Raw genomic sequence first — 17,304 nt, 5'->3', positions numbered from 1 at the left:
GAGGTATAGTGAAGAGGTGGACCCCATCTTACAAGCTCCCCATTCAGTGCTTCTGCCTCTATATATCCTAAGATTCAACAACAGAACACAGAGCCTTACCTTCTACTGGAGACTTTCACAGATATCCATACCTTCCTACTTGAGGAAAATACTTCAAACTCACCTGCAATGCTTTGTTGGCTTCTTTCATGTATTCAATTTTAAGTTTTGATCTAAAAAGATTATAAATTGGTTCAAATTTCACTACACATTTTAAAATACAGAACATCTAATAATTCCTTAGAAGAGTACTGAATTTTCATAGGATATAAAACTGTATATACTATATTATTCTAATGATCTTCTTTGGCTAGTGGGATTATATTTAACAGTTTCCTGTATTTCTTAAATGACCTAAAGCAAAAATAGTCTTGAGATTTAAAATTTGCTTTTTTTAAAGAAAGAACATTGGAATTTTCATGTGGTTATGACTATTAATGATAGATATCATTTATTGTAGCTGTCAATAAACAGCTGAGGTACCAGACACTATGCTATGAACTTTGCATGTGTAGTCTCATTTAGTCTTCAGAAACACTTATACAGATGAAAACAGTGAGGTCTTAAGAGGTTTAGTCACTTGTAACAAGTCACAAGATGGTAACTGAGGAAGCCGGAATTTAAATCCTCACCTCTGAGACCCAAAAGCTGATAGGTTAACCATTATGAATACTCTTTCTGTAGCAGATGCTACAGAGTGGTAAGTAACAGTGTCTATATTAAGGAAGATATAATACTTTTTTAACCTTTTAAAAATACGTGTTAGTTAACATGCAATATTTATCTGTGATCCCAATACCCAGACATGATCATCTCTACATGTCAATGAGTATGTGTATTTCAAATGGAAAAATTATTTACATAGTTCCCCATATGACTTAACAATATATTCTGAAAGGCTCAGAGCTACTAACTTATTATTATCTGCCACATCATTATATTAAATGGTTACATGGTATACCACAAAAAAAAATGTAAAGTATGCAGTTTACATAATTACCTACTGATGAATTTTCAACATGTTTCAAATCTTTTTGCCATAAAACTATTCATTAAAATTGAAATGACCAAAACATTTGTATTATTTTTCTTAAGATAACTTAAAAATGAAATAGTTGGATTAAAACATACATAAAATACTACAGTCTGAAGCAGAACATTAGGAACTTGCTTTGCCCTACAAGTGTTCTTTGTTCAAAAACTTAAAAACAGTGTTAGTCTTTTAGCTGGCTCATAACAACTCTTACAGTGGGAATAATAAATGTAAAATTACACTGGGTAAAAATACTAACAGAGTAATCAAATTTTCTTAGCTGAACTCACATCTACAAAAAGCACCCAAGGAAAACTGACGCTGATGGGAATTTTGGCCACAATAGTATATACAGAAAAACTGAATATGGAATAAAAATAGCTTACTTAATGGTGTTCACTACAGAAATACTTTCTATATGAAAACTTACTGGTGTTGATTTATTTCTGGTTAAAATGCCTTTATTCACAAATACGGACCCTAAAAAAGCATACTGCCCCTTCTACCCTGATACAAATTGCCGAACTATCCTAAAGAAAGAGAGTATCAGTTACAGTTCCAATAAACACACCGTAAAAGAACACCTTTTCCTTGTCCGAGGCAGGGAACACATGTCTGTATTATTCATTTTAATTAAATTCCATTTAGGAATATGTATTTAAGTTTCTGAAAATATTTGACCACAGCATGAAAAAAAGCATAGAAAAAGGTCAAAATAAAACATGAGAATGTGATAAATGTGATACAATCAATTATGACACTATAGGAAAACATCCATAAATTACATAAGCCTCAGACAATCCTGAAATCCCTCTATGAAGGAAAAAAAATCTGTAAATTTCTTTATATGGAAAGAATAGCATTACAGAATACTACATTGGAAGAGTCCTGGTAATTCTTTAAACTAAAAGTTTTTCTTCTTGGAATTTAAGCCTCAGTTGAGGATAAGGGAGAAGCTGGTTTTTTCCTCTTTCAGTCATTTTAAACTGACAGTAATTATGACATAACAGATTAGATTTTTCTTTTTCTAATATTTCATCCTAAATTTTCACATTCCAAGTTTTCTCCAAATATTAATATTTAAGGTTTATTGCTTTAATCTTCATACTAGACAGTTTATCTACAATTATAACTTATTCAGAATAATTAACTTTTTTTTTCCCCCTGCACCATGCTCATGCAAGATCTTAGTTCCCCAAGCAGGGATCAAACCCAATCTACTTGCATTAGAAGTACGAAGTCTTACCCACTGGGCTGCCAGGGAAGTCCTGAATAATTAACATTTAAAGCTTTTCAAAATCTATCAAAATTTCTCTTTATAAGAATCCTTCAATAAGAAATCAATTAAGAGTAAATATGCCATTATCAAAAGTACTTTTCAAATTAATCATTTATATTTTAGATTGCTGGTTTAGAATGTAAGCACTGGCAAGTAACTTTCAGATCTATCCTGTTCATCTTACAGACAAGAAAACTAATATTCTGCTTGAGATGAGGAAAGGTACTGTGTTAGATGCTTTCAGATACTTATTCTTTTAATCAGAAAAAGAACCCTAGAGGTATTTTATAACTCTCCAATTTACAAATGGAGAAAGGGATATTATAACTCTACAATTTACAAATGGAAAAATGAGCTTAAACAGCTTAAATAAATGGCCCTAAGTCACATGGTTGGTAAACTCTAAAAGGGATACTTACTCCTGTCAGTGACATTCAGTTCAGTTCAGTCACTCACTCATGTCCAACTCTTTGTGACCCCATGGACTGCAGCACACCAGGCCTCCCTGTCCATCACCAACTCCCCGAGCTTACTCAAACTCATGTCCATTGAGTCGGTGATGCCATCCAACCATCTCATCCTCTGTTGTCCCCTTCTCCTCCTGCCTTCAATCTTTCCCAGCATCAGGGTCTTTTCAAATGAGTCAGTTCTTTGCATCAGGTGGACAAAGTATTGGAGTTTCAGCTTCAGCATCAGTCCTTCCAGTGAATATTCAGGACTGATTTCTTTTAGGATTGAATAGTTGGATCTCCTTGCAGCCCAAGGGACTCTCAAGAGTCTTCTCCAACACCACACTTCAAAAGCATCAATTCTTCGGTGCTCAGCTTTCTTTATAGTCCTACTCTCATATCCATACATGACTACTGGAAAAACCATAGCTTTGACTAGATGGACTTTGTTGCCAAAGTAATGTCTCTGCTTTTTAATAGGCTGTCTAGGTTGGTCATAGCTTTTCTTCCAAAGAGCGAGTGTCTTTTAATTTCATGGCTGCAGTCACCATCTGCAGTGATTTTTAAGCCCCCCCCCCAAAAATAAAGTCTATCACTGTTTCCATTGTTTCCCCATCTATTTGCCATGAAGTGATGGGGACCAGATGCCATGGTCTTAGTTTTCTGAATGTTGAATTTTAAGCCAACTTCACTCTCCTCTTTCACTTTCATCAAGGGGCTCTTTAGTTCTTCGCTTTCTGCCATACGGGTGGTGTCATCTGCATATCTGAGGTTATTATTTCTCCCAGCAATCTTGATTCCAGCTTGTGCTTCATCCAGCCCAGCATTTCACATGATGTACTCTGCATATAAGTTAAATAAGCAGGGTGACAATACACAGCCTTGACATACTCCTTTTCCTATTTGGAACCAGTCTGTTGTTCCATGTTCCGTTCTAACTGTTGCTTCTTGATCTGAATACAGATTTTTCAGGAGGCAGGTAAGGTGGTCTGGTATTCCTATCTCTTGAAGAATTTTCCAGTTTGTTGTGATCCACACAGTCAAAGGCTTTGGCATAGTCAACAAAGCAGAAGTAGATGTTTTTCTGGAACCCTCTTGCTTTTTCAATGATCCAACTGATGTTGGCAATTTGATCTCTGGTTCCTCTGCCTTTTCTAAATCCAGCTTGAATATCTAGAAGTTCATGGTTCACGTACTATTGAAGTCTGGCTTGGAGAATTTTGAGCATTACTTTACTGGCATGTGAGATGATTGCAATTGTATAGTAGTTTGAGAATTCTTTGGCATTGCCTTTCTTAGGAATTGGAATGAAAACTGACCTTTTCCAGTCCTGTGGCCACTGTTGAGTTTTCCAAATTTGCTGGCATGTTGAGTGCAGCACTTGCACAGCATCATCTTTTAGGATTTGAAATAGCTCCACTGGAATTCCATCACCTCCACTAGCTTTGTTCGTAGTGTTGCTTCCTAAGGCCCATTTGACTTTGCATTCCAGGCTGTCTGGCTCTAGGTGAGTGATCACATCATCATGGTTATCTGGGTCATGAAGATCTTTTTTGTATAGTTCTGTGTATTCTTGCCACCTCTTCTTAATATCTTCTGCTTCTGTTAGGTCCATAGCATTTCTGTCCTTTATTGTGCCCATATTTGCATGAAATGTTCCCTTGGTATCTCTAATTTTCTTGAAGAGATCTCTAGTCTTTCCCATTCTATTGTTTTCCTTTATTTCTTTGATTACTGAGGATGGCTTTCTTATCTCTCCTTGCTATTCTTTGAAACTCTGCATTCAAATGGGTATATCTTTCCTTTTCTCCTTTGCCTTTTGCTTATCTTCTTTACTCAGTTATTTGTAAGGCCTCCTCAGACAACCATTTTGCCTTTTTGCATTTCTTTTTCTTGGGGATGGTCTTGATCACTGCCTCCTGTACAATGTCACAAACCTCTGTACATAGTTCAGGCACTTTGTCTATTAGATCTAATCCCTTGAATCTATTTGTCACTTCCACTGTATAATCGTAAGGGATTTGATTTAGGTCATACCTGAATGGTCTAGTGGTTTTCCCTACTTTCTTCAGTTTAAGTCTGAATTTGGCAATAAAGAGTTAATGATCTGATCCACAGTCAGCTCCTGGTCTTGTTTTTGCTGACTGTATAGAGCTTCTCTATCTTTGGCTGCAAAGAATATAATCAACCTGATTTGGCTGTAAAGAATATAATCAATCTGATTTTGGTATTGACCATCTGGTGATGTCCATGTGTAGACTATCCTCTTGTGTTGTTGGAAGAGGGTGTTTGCTATGACCTGTGCATTCTCTTGGCAAAGCTCTGTTAGCCCTTGCCCTGCTTCATTCTGTACTCCAAGGCCAAATTTGCCTGTTACTCCAGGTATCTAGACTTCCTACTTTTGCATTCCAGTCCCCTATGATGAAAAGGACATCATTTTGGGGTGTTAGTTCTAGAAGGTCTTGTAGGTCTCCATAGAACTGTTCAACTTCAGCTTCTTCAACATTACTGGTCGGGGCATAGACTTGGATTAGTGTGATACTGAATGGTTTGCCTTGGAAACAAACAGAGATCATTCTGTCGTTTTTGAGACTGCACCCAAGTAGTGCATTTCAGACTCTTGTTGACTATGATGGCTACTCCATTTCTTCAAAGGTATTCTTGTCCACAGTAGTTGATATAATGGTCATCTGAGTTAAATTCACCCATTCCAATGAATGACATTCAGTTCAGTTCAGTTCAGTCGCTCAGTCGTGTCCAACTCTCTGCAACCCCATGAACCATAGCACGCCAGGCCTCCCTGTCCATCACCAACTCCTGGAGTCCACCCAAACCCATGTCCATTGTATTGGTGATGCCATCCAACCATCTCATCCTCTGTCATCCCCTTCTCCTCCTGCCCTAAATCTTTCCCAGCATCAGGGTCTTTTCAAATGAGTCAGCTCTCCGCATGAGGTGGCCAAAGTATTGGAGTTTCAGCTTCAACATCAGTCTCTCCAATGAACACCGAGGACTGATCTCCTTTAGGATGGACTGGTTGGATCTCCTTGCAGTCCAAGGGACTCTCAAGACATATAATGAGCATCTGAGTTAAATTCACCCATTCCAATGAATGACATTAATGAATGCTAATTTTAAAATTTAGTCATAACTTGAAAATGCAGATCCTGAATGGTAAGTTTAAATACGATTTCTGAACTATTTCCCTTTCAACAAAATTAAATGTCTCATATTATTCTGCATGACCTTCCCCCTCCCAACCTCACCTCATTTTACCTTTTTCTTTTTTTGGCTGCATCACTTACAGGATCTTAGTTTCCTGACCAGGGATCAAAACCACACCTCTGATATGGAAATGCAGAGTCTTGACCACTGGATGACTAGGGAAGTTCCCTTTTGATGCTCTTTGAATTTTCTAACCATATAAAACATCAAAGGGATTTATTTAGGTGATAGAATTATGGGTCACTGTAGCTTTCTTTAACTTTTTTGTATTATAAAAAAAATGACACTTCTTATTTTCTAATGTGACAGTGATACATTCAATACTAAATTCAATACTAAATCAAACCTTCCAGCGTTTACCCTAGGAATTTAACAATATGTTCAATCAGGGCACAAAGATGAAGCTAATCCCAAACAAAGACAATGTGGAACAAGGAGGAAAATTCAGAAATCCATTTCTGAAAGATAGAAATCCATTTCTCCTTCTTGTCCTCATAGGAACCCAGTAACACTTGAATGTGATAGAACCAACCATACTGTATGAAGTTAAGCCCCAACTAGCATCAAACAACATCAACTTTTCACAATGGTGGCTCCTTCTCAGAACAGTCTGAAAAAGATCTCTCCAACTATTCTGAAAATTTGACTTCTGAGAAAAATATGATTTGGAGACATTAAACAACAGTCTTAGAGTTCATCTACTGGAAAATATCTAGAGCTAAGATCTATGTTCATTTTAGAACATAATTTTTAACACAATCTCTCCCCAGTCCACACCCTTATCTGTTAATTTTGAAGTTTTTGTTTGGCTTTGTTTCCAAGTTGATATCTTTCTTTTTTATATTAAACTTTTATGCCTATTTGGTTTGGCACACTCATAACTTTATAAAAGTCAATGACTACTTAGTAAAAGGAAAAAAGAGAAATTACTCGCTAAGTTTGTTGCCAAGTTCTTGAAGAGCTTGCTCCTGTTTGTGATATATTTTTTTCAACCGCTGATTTTCATCCTGGAGGTTAAGGAACTCCTTCAAAATAATAAAAGACAGAAAATGCAATTTAAAAGAAACAAACTCCACATCGTATACATACCCTTAAAGGATAGGAGTGTATCCTTCAGCTTTTTATAAAAAATAGCTGGTCTATTTCCTATCAACTATTTTCTATTCATTTAATCCCCTTAATGATATTTTTAAAGAAGACCAGTATACTTTGTTTCCTCCGTATACATGCAAATTATGACTTGATTGTCTTTTCAAGTAACTTTCATCACGACAGGATTTTTGAAGTTTACCACCATTACTTACTTTTTTAAGAGTAATGATCTGTTGGGTCTCATTTCTGAGATGAGATACGGTGTCTTTCTCCTTTTGAAGATCTTCCCGCAAAGTCTGTCTCCATTCCTTCTCAATCTTCAGATCGGTTTCCAGTTGCGCCCTTGAATGACAAATTATACGCAGACAGCTTAGTGCTCTTTCTCACATGACAGTTGTATGTATTCTTTTTAAGAGTAACTTATTGGTTGATTACTTTCACCTTTGTAATTAAATTCTTAAGATTTTCTTTCACAAATACCTTTTAGAAAACAAGTTCAGTAGCACAAGGTTTTCAGATCTCAAATCTCAGTTAATTTGTCAATCACAAAAACCTCTTGGGATCTGTCATTTACTAATTCTACATACGTAAATACTGGACAAGCATGAAAAATGCCTGGAAAGGCACACCATACTATTAAGGCTTGTTGTATCTTAGAAATGGAACCACGTTCTGTGCCAAGAGAAAATTTTTACAAAAAACTAATGAAAAGTATTGCTCTGATTTAAGAATTACAGCAACCATTAAGTCAATTTAACATGAGTAACAGAGAACTCAATCCTGGTGTCAAGTGCTACTTGACAAGATTACAGTAACAAGATTACTGTTAGAAGCTGACCCATTACAGAACAGATCTAAGACCACGGAGACACCAGAGGAAAATCCACACTGTCTGAAAAATGCCAGTTCACATCTGAAAGCACCATTTCATCAATCAGACAACAGGTGCTAGCTGGAAAAACAAAAGTAGTCAAATTCTCACGTTTTAGGAAGGCCTCCAAAATATTTCAATAATTATTTCTCATAAGCAGTTGTTATCAGGTAAGGTGTACACTAATAATGCTGTAGTTCCTAGTACTTTACATTTTAATTATTATATTATATCATATATTGAGAATATCACAGTATTACATTATTTTAATTTTTTGCGTTAAAATTACTTTTGTTTCCTCATATGGTTAGCATTTCCATCTATAGCCAAATTATTTTCAGGGAAGCAAATTTGAGATTCTATAATTCAAGTTGAAGAGACAGGATACTTCAAAATGGAATTTACAAAATGTTGATAAATACTGTTTCACCACAGATTTAAAAGGAATATGGAGGGACAGGTATATATTGCTAACACTGAGTAAGCAAAGTACAGTGCATTGAGTGGCCTCATCATCCAGAGTCAGAAAAAACTGAGTGAGAAAGCAAAAGAAAAATTTTGATTTTAAGTTATTTTACATATATTGTCAAAACACATGTTGATCACCAAAGGCAGAAACCATAAAGGAAAAAAAGGGAAAATATAACTATACAATGTCTAAAAAATAAGTAATAAAAAATCTACTGTAAAATGCCTAAATGAATAAAAAACACTATGAACAAAGTTTAAAAATAAACTATAACTTAGAAAACATTTTCACTGTATGTGAAAGACCCCAGAATAAATACATAAAGAGTTCTTACAAATAAATATTAAAAAACTGAACACCACAGAGGAAAAAAATAGAGGATAGGAACTGACAGTTCACAACAGAAATACAAAAGGCTCTCAAGAGTAATCAAAGATATGCAAATTTAAACAATAAAGCACACTTTTTTCAGGCTAAATGATTCCTTGAGGTTAACTGAGATACGATGGTATAGACCTACAGTAATTGATATGATAAAATGTCCATGATGTATCAATAATAGATATAATAAGCAAGATACTAGAGAGTATGTAGCATGTTTCCTCTTTCTAAAAAGCAAAAATATCTATGCATACCAAAAAATAATGTTCATCAAAATGTTATAAAGAGGAAATGTATGTCCAGGGAATTCCCTGGAGGTCTAGTGGTTAACACTCCACTGCATGGGGTGCGGTGAGTTCAATTCCTGGTTGGGGAGTTAAGAAACCAAAAGTTTTCTCCATTTTAGGTGAAAAAAGGGAATATGTTTTTAAAAAAAAAAAAAAGGAACTTGTTTTTCTGGGACAAAGTCCCAATTGCCTATTTCTATAGAAACAGTTCCAATTTTTCTCAGCCATCAGGGATTCTACAATCTCTAAATTGTTAACATGTTTATGCTCTACCAAAATGGCACCAAATGAGAAACAAAATTACTTTCATGGTCTCAGCAGGGACAAATATCTATCCCCAGCTCTGCTGCTGCCTACTGCTAAGTCACTTCAGTCGTGTCCGACTCTGTGCAACCCCATAGACAGCAGCCCACCAAGCTCCTCCGTCCCTGGGATTCTCCAGGCAAGAACACTGTAGTGGGTTGCCTTTTCCTTCTCCAATGCATGAAAGTGGAAAGTGGAAGGGAAGTCGCTCAGTTGTGTCCGACTCTTAGCGACCCCACAGACTGCAGCCTACCAGGCTCTTCCATCCATGGGAGTTTCCAGGCAAGAAATTTCCAGCTTCCTATTGTGTAGGTTAGTCCTATTGGGAAGGGCCAGGTCCCTGGAGCATTATTTGGGTCGTCCTTTGGGCAGTGATCAAATAAAGGCAGCACTGAAGAATAAATATCAGACTTGTCTTACCTATACTTCTGTCAAACTCTAGAAAACCAATTCAGTAACACAGATTACTAAAGTTTCAAGACTGTCTTTTATTGACTGGCGAAGTATCCCAGTCTTGATTTTCACATTTTTCCATTTTGGCAGGGCACAAGGAATTAAACAAGAAAACCCTTGGCACCATTAATAAACTTGACAACTTAAATGTTCCTTTTGATTTCTGTGGCCAAGAAAGTCCTGAAAGTGCTTTTGTGAAACTTTAAAGATTAAAAGAAAATGTTTGCTAAGTGGTTTCTTTTTTTGTGTCGGGGGGGGAGGCAGGTAGAAAAACAGGTAGGTTTTAGTTTCACAATGTACAAATGGTGCAAGTTTCCAATCAAGGTAATATTTATTCCCTGGCCTAAAGCCTTATTCTATATACCAGCTTCTCAAAATGTTATTTTCATGGTAGATTTAAAAGAAACTTAATTTGGTTCTGGACAAGGTGGAGTAAACACATTTCTACCTATCTGTCCAACTAAGCACAATTAAAAACCCTAGACATTATATATAAACAAATATAAGAATATTCTGAAAGGGGGAAGAGAAGAATGTAGACCAGCTAGGAACCCCAGGATTCAAGTAATAACACTGGTAATGAGTGCCCTGAGGCTTCTTCTTGCTTCCTTAAAACCCCAGACTGGGTGCTGAAAAATCCCACACGCACAAATAGCAATGGGCACAGATAAAAAAGTCCCTAGGAAAGCCTACTCTCTCCTGCCAAACAGCCAGGAATACGCAGCCTAGCATGATAGAAACTTTATTTCAACAATAAACGCCCTAATCCAAAAAACACCAGAGGAAGAAACCATGCTCACCCCAACCACTGTCAGCAAAAGCCAAGTGGGGAGCATAATTTCTACCCTCACCTGCCAATAATGAGGTACCCCTTCCAATCCACCTGTGGTAGTATCAGAGAAAGCCAAGTGGGGAGCCTGAACTTTAACCACCACCCACAGTAATGAGCTATCCCTCCGCATCCACCTCTGTGACGCTAGCGGAAGCCATATGGAGAGCCTGGACTTCTATATGCATCAGTAACAAGGCATCTCTTACCCTCCACACAAACAATTGGCAAAGGCCGAGTGGAGGGCCCAGATTTCTACCTGTGCTTACTGTCAATGAGGTACCTTTTTCACTCTCCTCCAGGATGGTGTCAACAGAGACCAAAAGGGCAGCCTGGATTTCCATTCCCCTTCATGGTGACAAGGTCCACTTTCTTGCTCCACAGTGTCAAAGTGTGGAAAGCACAGATTTCAACCCCTGCCCACTAGTTAGGCACCCTTCTCCATCCCATCCAGGAACAGTCCTGGGCTTCTACCCCTGCTTGGGATGAAGGGTCAGTGGTCAGTGTCTACATTCCCCTGCTGCTGTGGTTTCAGTGAAGGATGCTAAAACATAAAATTTAAGGAAGATCCAGGCTCGTAACATAGCTCCCAAAATGTGCAGAATGCAACTGGAAAACACTTGTTAGACCAAGACCCAGGAAAAATTTCAACTGGATAAGAAAAAACAATCAACAGATGACAACATGTCAGGTAATTTCAGATGCTGGAATTAACTGACAAGAATTTTAAAGCAACCATCATAAAAAATGTTCCCATAACCAATTAAAAATATGCTTAAGGAACCCTCCTACCCTGTTGGAGGAAATCTAAATTGGTGACACCAATATGGAGAGCAGTACGGAGATTCCTTAAAAAAAATAAAGACAGGGTTAGAAAAAACCCCACCTGATCCTGCAATTCCACTCATAGGCATATATCTGGAGAAAATCATAATTCAAAAAGATACATGCACCCCAGTGTTCACTGCAGCATTATTTAACAATAGCCAAGACATGAAAGAAACCTAAATGTCCATCCACAGATAAATGGATAAAGAAAATGTAGTATATTTATACAGTGGAATATTACTCAGCCATAAAAAAGAATGAAATAATGCCATTTGCAGCAATATGAATGGACCTAGAGATTATCATACTAAGTGAGGTAAGCCAGACAAAGACAAAATATCATACGGTATCAGTTACGTGTGGAATCTTGGGGGGGGGGGTGGGGGGAATAACTTACATACAAAACAAACAGACCCACAGACACAGAGAACAAGCTTATGATTACTAAAGGGGAAAGATGGGAAGGGGGTGGTAAATTAAAATTTGGGGATTAACATACACACTACTATATATAAAACAGATAACCGACAAAGCCTCACTGTACAGCACAGTGAACTATACTCATTATTTTGTAATAACCTGTAAAGGAAAATAATCCCAAAAATATATATATACATGAATATCTGAATCACTTTGCTCTACGCATAAAACACATTTTAAGTCTACTGTAGTTTGATAAAATACAAAACAAATAAAAAATTCCCAAAATGTAATTTCCTCCACTTGAAAATTTCCTCTCCTGCCCAGATTGTGACCTAGACTTCTGACTATCATTTAAAATAAAGTTTATATTTTCTCTCTTCTGGGAAAAAAAGAATATGCTTGAAACAAATTAATGAATAAGAAGTTTTGGAAGGAAAGAAGGCAATTTTGGAAGAAAGAAAGAATCAAATAGAAATCTTAGAACTGAAAAATACAATAATCTCAATGAATGGGATTCATTCATACATACATACATGCAATGAATCTCAGTGAATGACAGGAAAAGATGAGGAAAGAATGAACTTCCCAACAGAACAACAGGGGCTCCCTGGTAGCCCAGTGGAAAAGAACGTGCCTGCCAATGCAGGAGACAGGGGTTTGATCCCTGATCTGGGGAGATCCCACAAGTAACTGCGCCTTGTGCGCCACCAGCTGCTGAGCCTGTGCTCCAGAACCCGGGAGCTGCACCTGTGGAGCCCATATGCCACAGCTCCTGAAGCCTGCACACCCCAGGGCCTGTGCCCTGCAACAAGGGAAGCCACGGCAACGAGAAGCCCAAGCATGGCAACGAGAGAGGAGCTTGCACAGCAACGAAGACCCAGCAGAGCCAAAAATAAATAAATAAATAAAATAAAATAGAAAGAAAGAAACAGAACAACAGAGACTACCCAATCTGAACAACAGAAAGAAAACAGACTAAAAAAAAAAAAAAACAACAACAAAAAAAGAATAGTGTCAGGGTCCTGTAGGACCATTAACAAAAAATCTAACATTTACAATAACAGAGTCCCAGAAGGGAAAGGAGAAAGCAGATGGAACTGAAAAAAATATGTGAAGAAATAATGGCTGAAGTTTTTCCAAATCTGACAAACATAAGCCTAAGAATTGAAGAAGCTGACCAAAGGTGAAATAGCATAAATCCAAAGACAGAATCTTCAGAGTAATTAGAAGAACAATGATTCATTCTACTTTTCATCAGAAATTATGAAGACCAGAAGAAAGCAGTACAATATTTTCAAGTCCTGAAAGAAAATAACTGTCAACTCAGAATTCTGAAACTACCCTTCAAAATCAAAAAGTTGAAATCAAGACCTCAGATGACAGAAAACTAAGGAAGTTTGCTGCCAACAGACCTACCCTAGAAGAATGGCTAAATGAACTTCTTCAGACACAAAGGAAAACTTGGAGCATCATAAAGGAAGAAAGAACAATAGAAAGTTTTCTAAATTATGTTTAATGGTTGAAGCACAAATTATATCATTGTCTGATGTGATTCTCAATATTATATAGGGGAAATATTTAAGCAAATTATATTGTAAAAAGGAGAGTGCAAAAAGGTCTAAGTGGAAGTAAGGCTTCCACATTTCCCTCAAAGTAGTAAAATGTTGATATCAGTAGTGAAAAGTTGCAAATACATAATACAATGTCCAGAATAACCACTTTTAAAAATCTATACAAAGAGATACAATTAAAAATACTACAGATAAATCAAAAAGGAATTCTAAATAATGTTCAAGTAACCCATGAGAAGGCAGGAAAAATTACATACAGGAATGAAAACGGAAAAAATAAAACAGTAGATTTAAGCTCTAATATATCAACAATTACACTAAATGCAAATGGGCTAAATATATCATTAAGAGAGAGATTGGCAGAATGGATAAAAAACATGCACTGTAGGAAACTTACTTCAAATATAATGAAACAGATTAGGCTGAAAGTAAAAAGACAGAAGATGTACATAACATTGATCTTTTGTTTACTACATGAAAACATTAGTTAGAAGAAAGCAGGAGTGGCTATGTTAATATGAGATATAGTAGATTTCAGAGCAAATAAAATTTCCAGAGACAAAAAAGGAACATTATAAAATGATAAAAAGGTCAATTCACCAAGAAGACAAAGAAATGCTATATGTGTAGGCACCAAACAGATTTCTAGAATACAAAAGGCCAAAATTGATAGAACTGAAGGTAGAGATACACAAATCCACAATAATAGTTGGGATATTTCAACAAATCCTCTCTTGATAATTGACAGAACCACTAGACAGAATCATCAAGAATAGAAAAGAACACCTCAACCAATGGATTTTTTAAATTAATTTTTATTGGAATATAGTTGTTTTTTAAGCAATGGATTTAAAGGTAGCTTAACAAGTAATAGACCATACCTGGTAAGTGATATTGCTTAATGATATTACACATGGACTGCATAGTCCATGGGGTCACAAAGAGTTGGACACGACTGAGCGACCTGCACTTTTTCAAACATAATGTATAACAATTTTCTATTGCTGTTTTAATAATAAAAGTGATACATATTTCTTGGGGTAAAAAAGTACTGATCTAAAAAAGTAAAAAGTAATTTTACTTTTACTCAATTTGCCATTACTGTCAATTTGCCATTATTCCCTTGAGATAATCATTTTCCATCATCTGTATTCTTTTTTTTTTTTTTTTTTTTGCTGTGTGGCATAGTTCCTCGACTGGGATAAAATCCAAGCTCACTGCAGTGGAAGCATGGAGTCTTAATCATTGGACCGCCAGGGAAGTCCCCAGAATCTATATTCTTAAAACTTTTCTTCACGTAAATACACACCTATGCAGTTTTAATTTTATAAAAAATGGGATAAAACTTCACCTACAGCTTGTTTTTTTGGCATCTTTCCTAGCTGGTAATATGTAGATCTATCATATGAAGTACTAATAAAAATATTCTCAGAAAACATCATGTTCTTTGATAATATAAACTCCATGGAGTTACAAAGGTCTATTATACTCAGTATTTAGAAACATAATGGCCATCAGATTAATGCTGAACAACCATAAAGAATAAAACTCTCTGTGAGCAAGAAGATAGCAAGACGGTTGAAAGTAACTCTATAAACAATAAAGGGAGCAAAAACATAAGTCTTATCACAACTGTGCTTTCTAGTTTTGTTTTGGTTTTTTTTTTTTTTTTTTGAAGGAAAACTCTACAATCTAGCCAGCATCGTTAAATAAATGAAAACACAGGTTTTCTTCCATTGCATGCAAAAAAAGGTGGAGGAAAAGAGGGGGAAATTATATTAACACGAGTATTTATTTCCAAGTAAAATACTCACAGCTGTTTCTCCTTTTGGGAGATTTGTTTCTGCAGACTGTCGAATTTACTCTGATACTCTTGTAGATATTTCTTGTCCTCATCTTCAATTTCCATTTGCGCCTTCTCTGCTTGCTGCAATCTGGTGTAATTCAAATCAACTTTGGGTAAAACTGAGGCTAGAACTAGGGTGTAAAAGGGTGAAGAAGACAAATAAAAGAAAAACGGGGAAATAGAAACATTTCTAAATGAAAACAAAGTTTGGGGAAAAACTCACAAACTCAAACGTGAAAGAGCCACACAATGTCTAGAAATTGTTTTGTGATTTTTTTCAATATAATACATAATATGCCCAGAATACTATCTTCAAATTTGCTTTATTTCTTGTTCGTAATTAACAATGCAAAGCGATATAGCCTTTACCACTTATGTAAAGCATAAGGAGTTAATTTTCAAAGTATAATACGTGCATTACTGCCTTTTTACAAAACCATGAAAAGTACAGTACTTATGTCTACACTAGGTGAAGAAGCCACATTGTTATATATTATGTTAGGATGTGTATGCCAGGAATCAAGTGTGCTACAAGGCCAAGAGCAAAGACCTGCGATTGCTTCAAATTACAGCCAAGTCCTCCCTATAGAATCTTTATGCACTTCCTAGAGTATGCCAATGCTATGTGTGTGTATATGTATGTGTTTTAGGATGCAAAAGAATTTAGTACTAGTTGGCAACATTTGCTAGAGATCATTGTTGCTCCTCATCACTGAATTTTTAAAATTAGCTTAAAATGTAGATTTTTTTTTTCTCCTTTTATTTATGTCATTGCTTCTCCTTGTGCTCAGCTCCACTCCCTGTCTCCTACGGCCATCTAGGATTTCTTAGATTTAACATCACTAATTGTATAAGAAAACATCTCCCAAGAATTCAAGGGACATTAAGTCCTTGAAGGGAATATCTAAGAGAAATTTCTGTTCAACTAGCCAAAAAAGTTACCTCTTTTCTTCTTTAAAATCCATGCCCATGGGGCAACCCTCACACAATCCAAAAATATAAAGGCCACTTTCAAAGAAAAGAGGGTAACATTCAAGTTATCTCTAAATCTAAAATATTAAAACGGGGAGACGGGATACCCAAGCTTTTCTCAAAGGGTACAGAAATGAAAAAAAAGTCAAAATGAGGTAGGCCGTGAAGTTGTGCTATTATAGAAGAGGGCTAAGAGGAACTGGAAAGTCAAGGAGCTAAAGCGTAAGATGACGGCCAATCTGAGTTATAAACTACTTTAAAACGTACTCAAAAATCAGTAAAGGGGCTAGTAAATAAAGAGTGGGCCAATGGGGGAAAAAACTGTGCCAACACATTGTGAAACCAAAGGATAACTTATTAAACAATTTTTATATTTTTCATCAAAAAGTAGCTAAAAAGATAAAACTGCATTTGAAAATTCTGACCTCCAAAGGGTCAATACTCAAATAAGCCCTTGTGCACAAGGTTTGAGGAATGTGTTTTTGGAAATCCAAGTGCACCCACTCTGCTTTATGGCAATGTACTACCACAGCAGCTGATCAAAAAGTGTACAGGGTTCCTTTCAGAATACATAATAGCGTAAATTATTTTTCGATTTAATATATTATAAAAATGTTGATTCTCTTTCAGTCTGTTTAAATACAAGTGGTTTTCAGAAAGATATATCTTTGACCAGCTTATACTGGTCCTGAGTGTCACTGCTGGCACATTTCACCAATGACATTGCAATTGTTCTAGTTTGAGTTAACAAATCATTGTCACTTCATAATGGAATGGACAGAAATCAAAGACAGAAAAAGGTAATAAAGATGTCCAAAATGTAAAAATGGGGATAAAGAAAACAAAAAAGAAAAAAGAAGAAAGAGGATGTCAATAAAAGAATATTCATGTCAATAAAGCATTAATAGTTATGTTTTTCATAAGTAGATTCAAAGAAAGCAATGATAAGACATA

General features: G+C 36.1%; 1 protein-coding gene across 5 annotated transcripts in view; it reads right to left on the bottom strand.

Annotated features, from left to right (window-relative positions):
- The window catches only part of RUFY2 (RUN and FYVE domain containing 2), a 44,363-nt gene that overhangs the window by 6,636 nt on the left and 20,423 nt on the right, over positions 1-17,304 (bottom strand). For 2 of the 5 annotated variants that reach the window (XR_015157106.1, XR_015157107.1), the window contains exons 13-16: positions 15,347-15,509; positions 7,330-7,459; positions 6,956-7,050; positions 164-212 (exon numbers count right to left, since the gene is read on the bottom strand). Coding sequence is in view for 3 of the 5 variants with exons in the window: in XM_086382723.1 (XP_086238849.1) it covers positions 164-212; positions 6,956-7,050; positions 7,330-7,459; positions 15,347-15,466 (394 nt within the window). In the remaining 2 variants the exon portion in view is untranslated. Of the gene's footprint in view, positions 1-163; positions 213-6,955; positions 7,051-7,329; positions 7,460-15,346; positions 17,112-17,304 lie in introns of those variants that run through there. The other 3 variants (XM_086382723.1, XM_086382724.1, XM_086382725.1) reach the window with 2 other exon arrangements.

Source organism: Bos grunniens, chromosome 28 (genome assembly GCF_055505025.1).
Source record: "Bos grunniens cultivar Pamir isolate PY7600 chromosome 28, Bosgru_T2T1.0, whole genome shotgun sequence".
Classification (NCBI taxonomy): domain Eukaryota; kingdom Metazoa; phylum Chordata; class Mammalia; order Artiodactyla; family Bovidae; genus Bos; species Bos grunniens.
The sequence above is the reverse complement of the archived record's forward strand: the minus strand, read 5'-3'. Positions and strand labels throughout refer to the sequence as shown.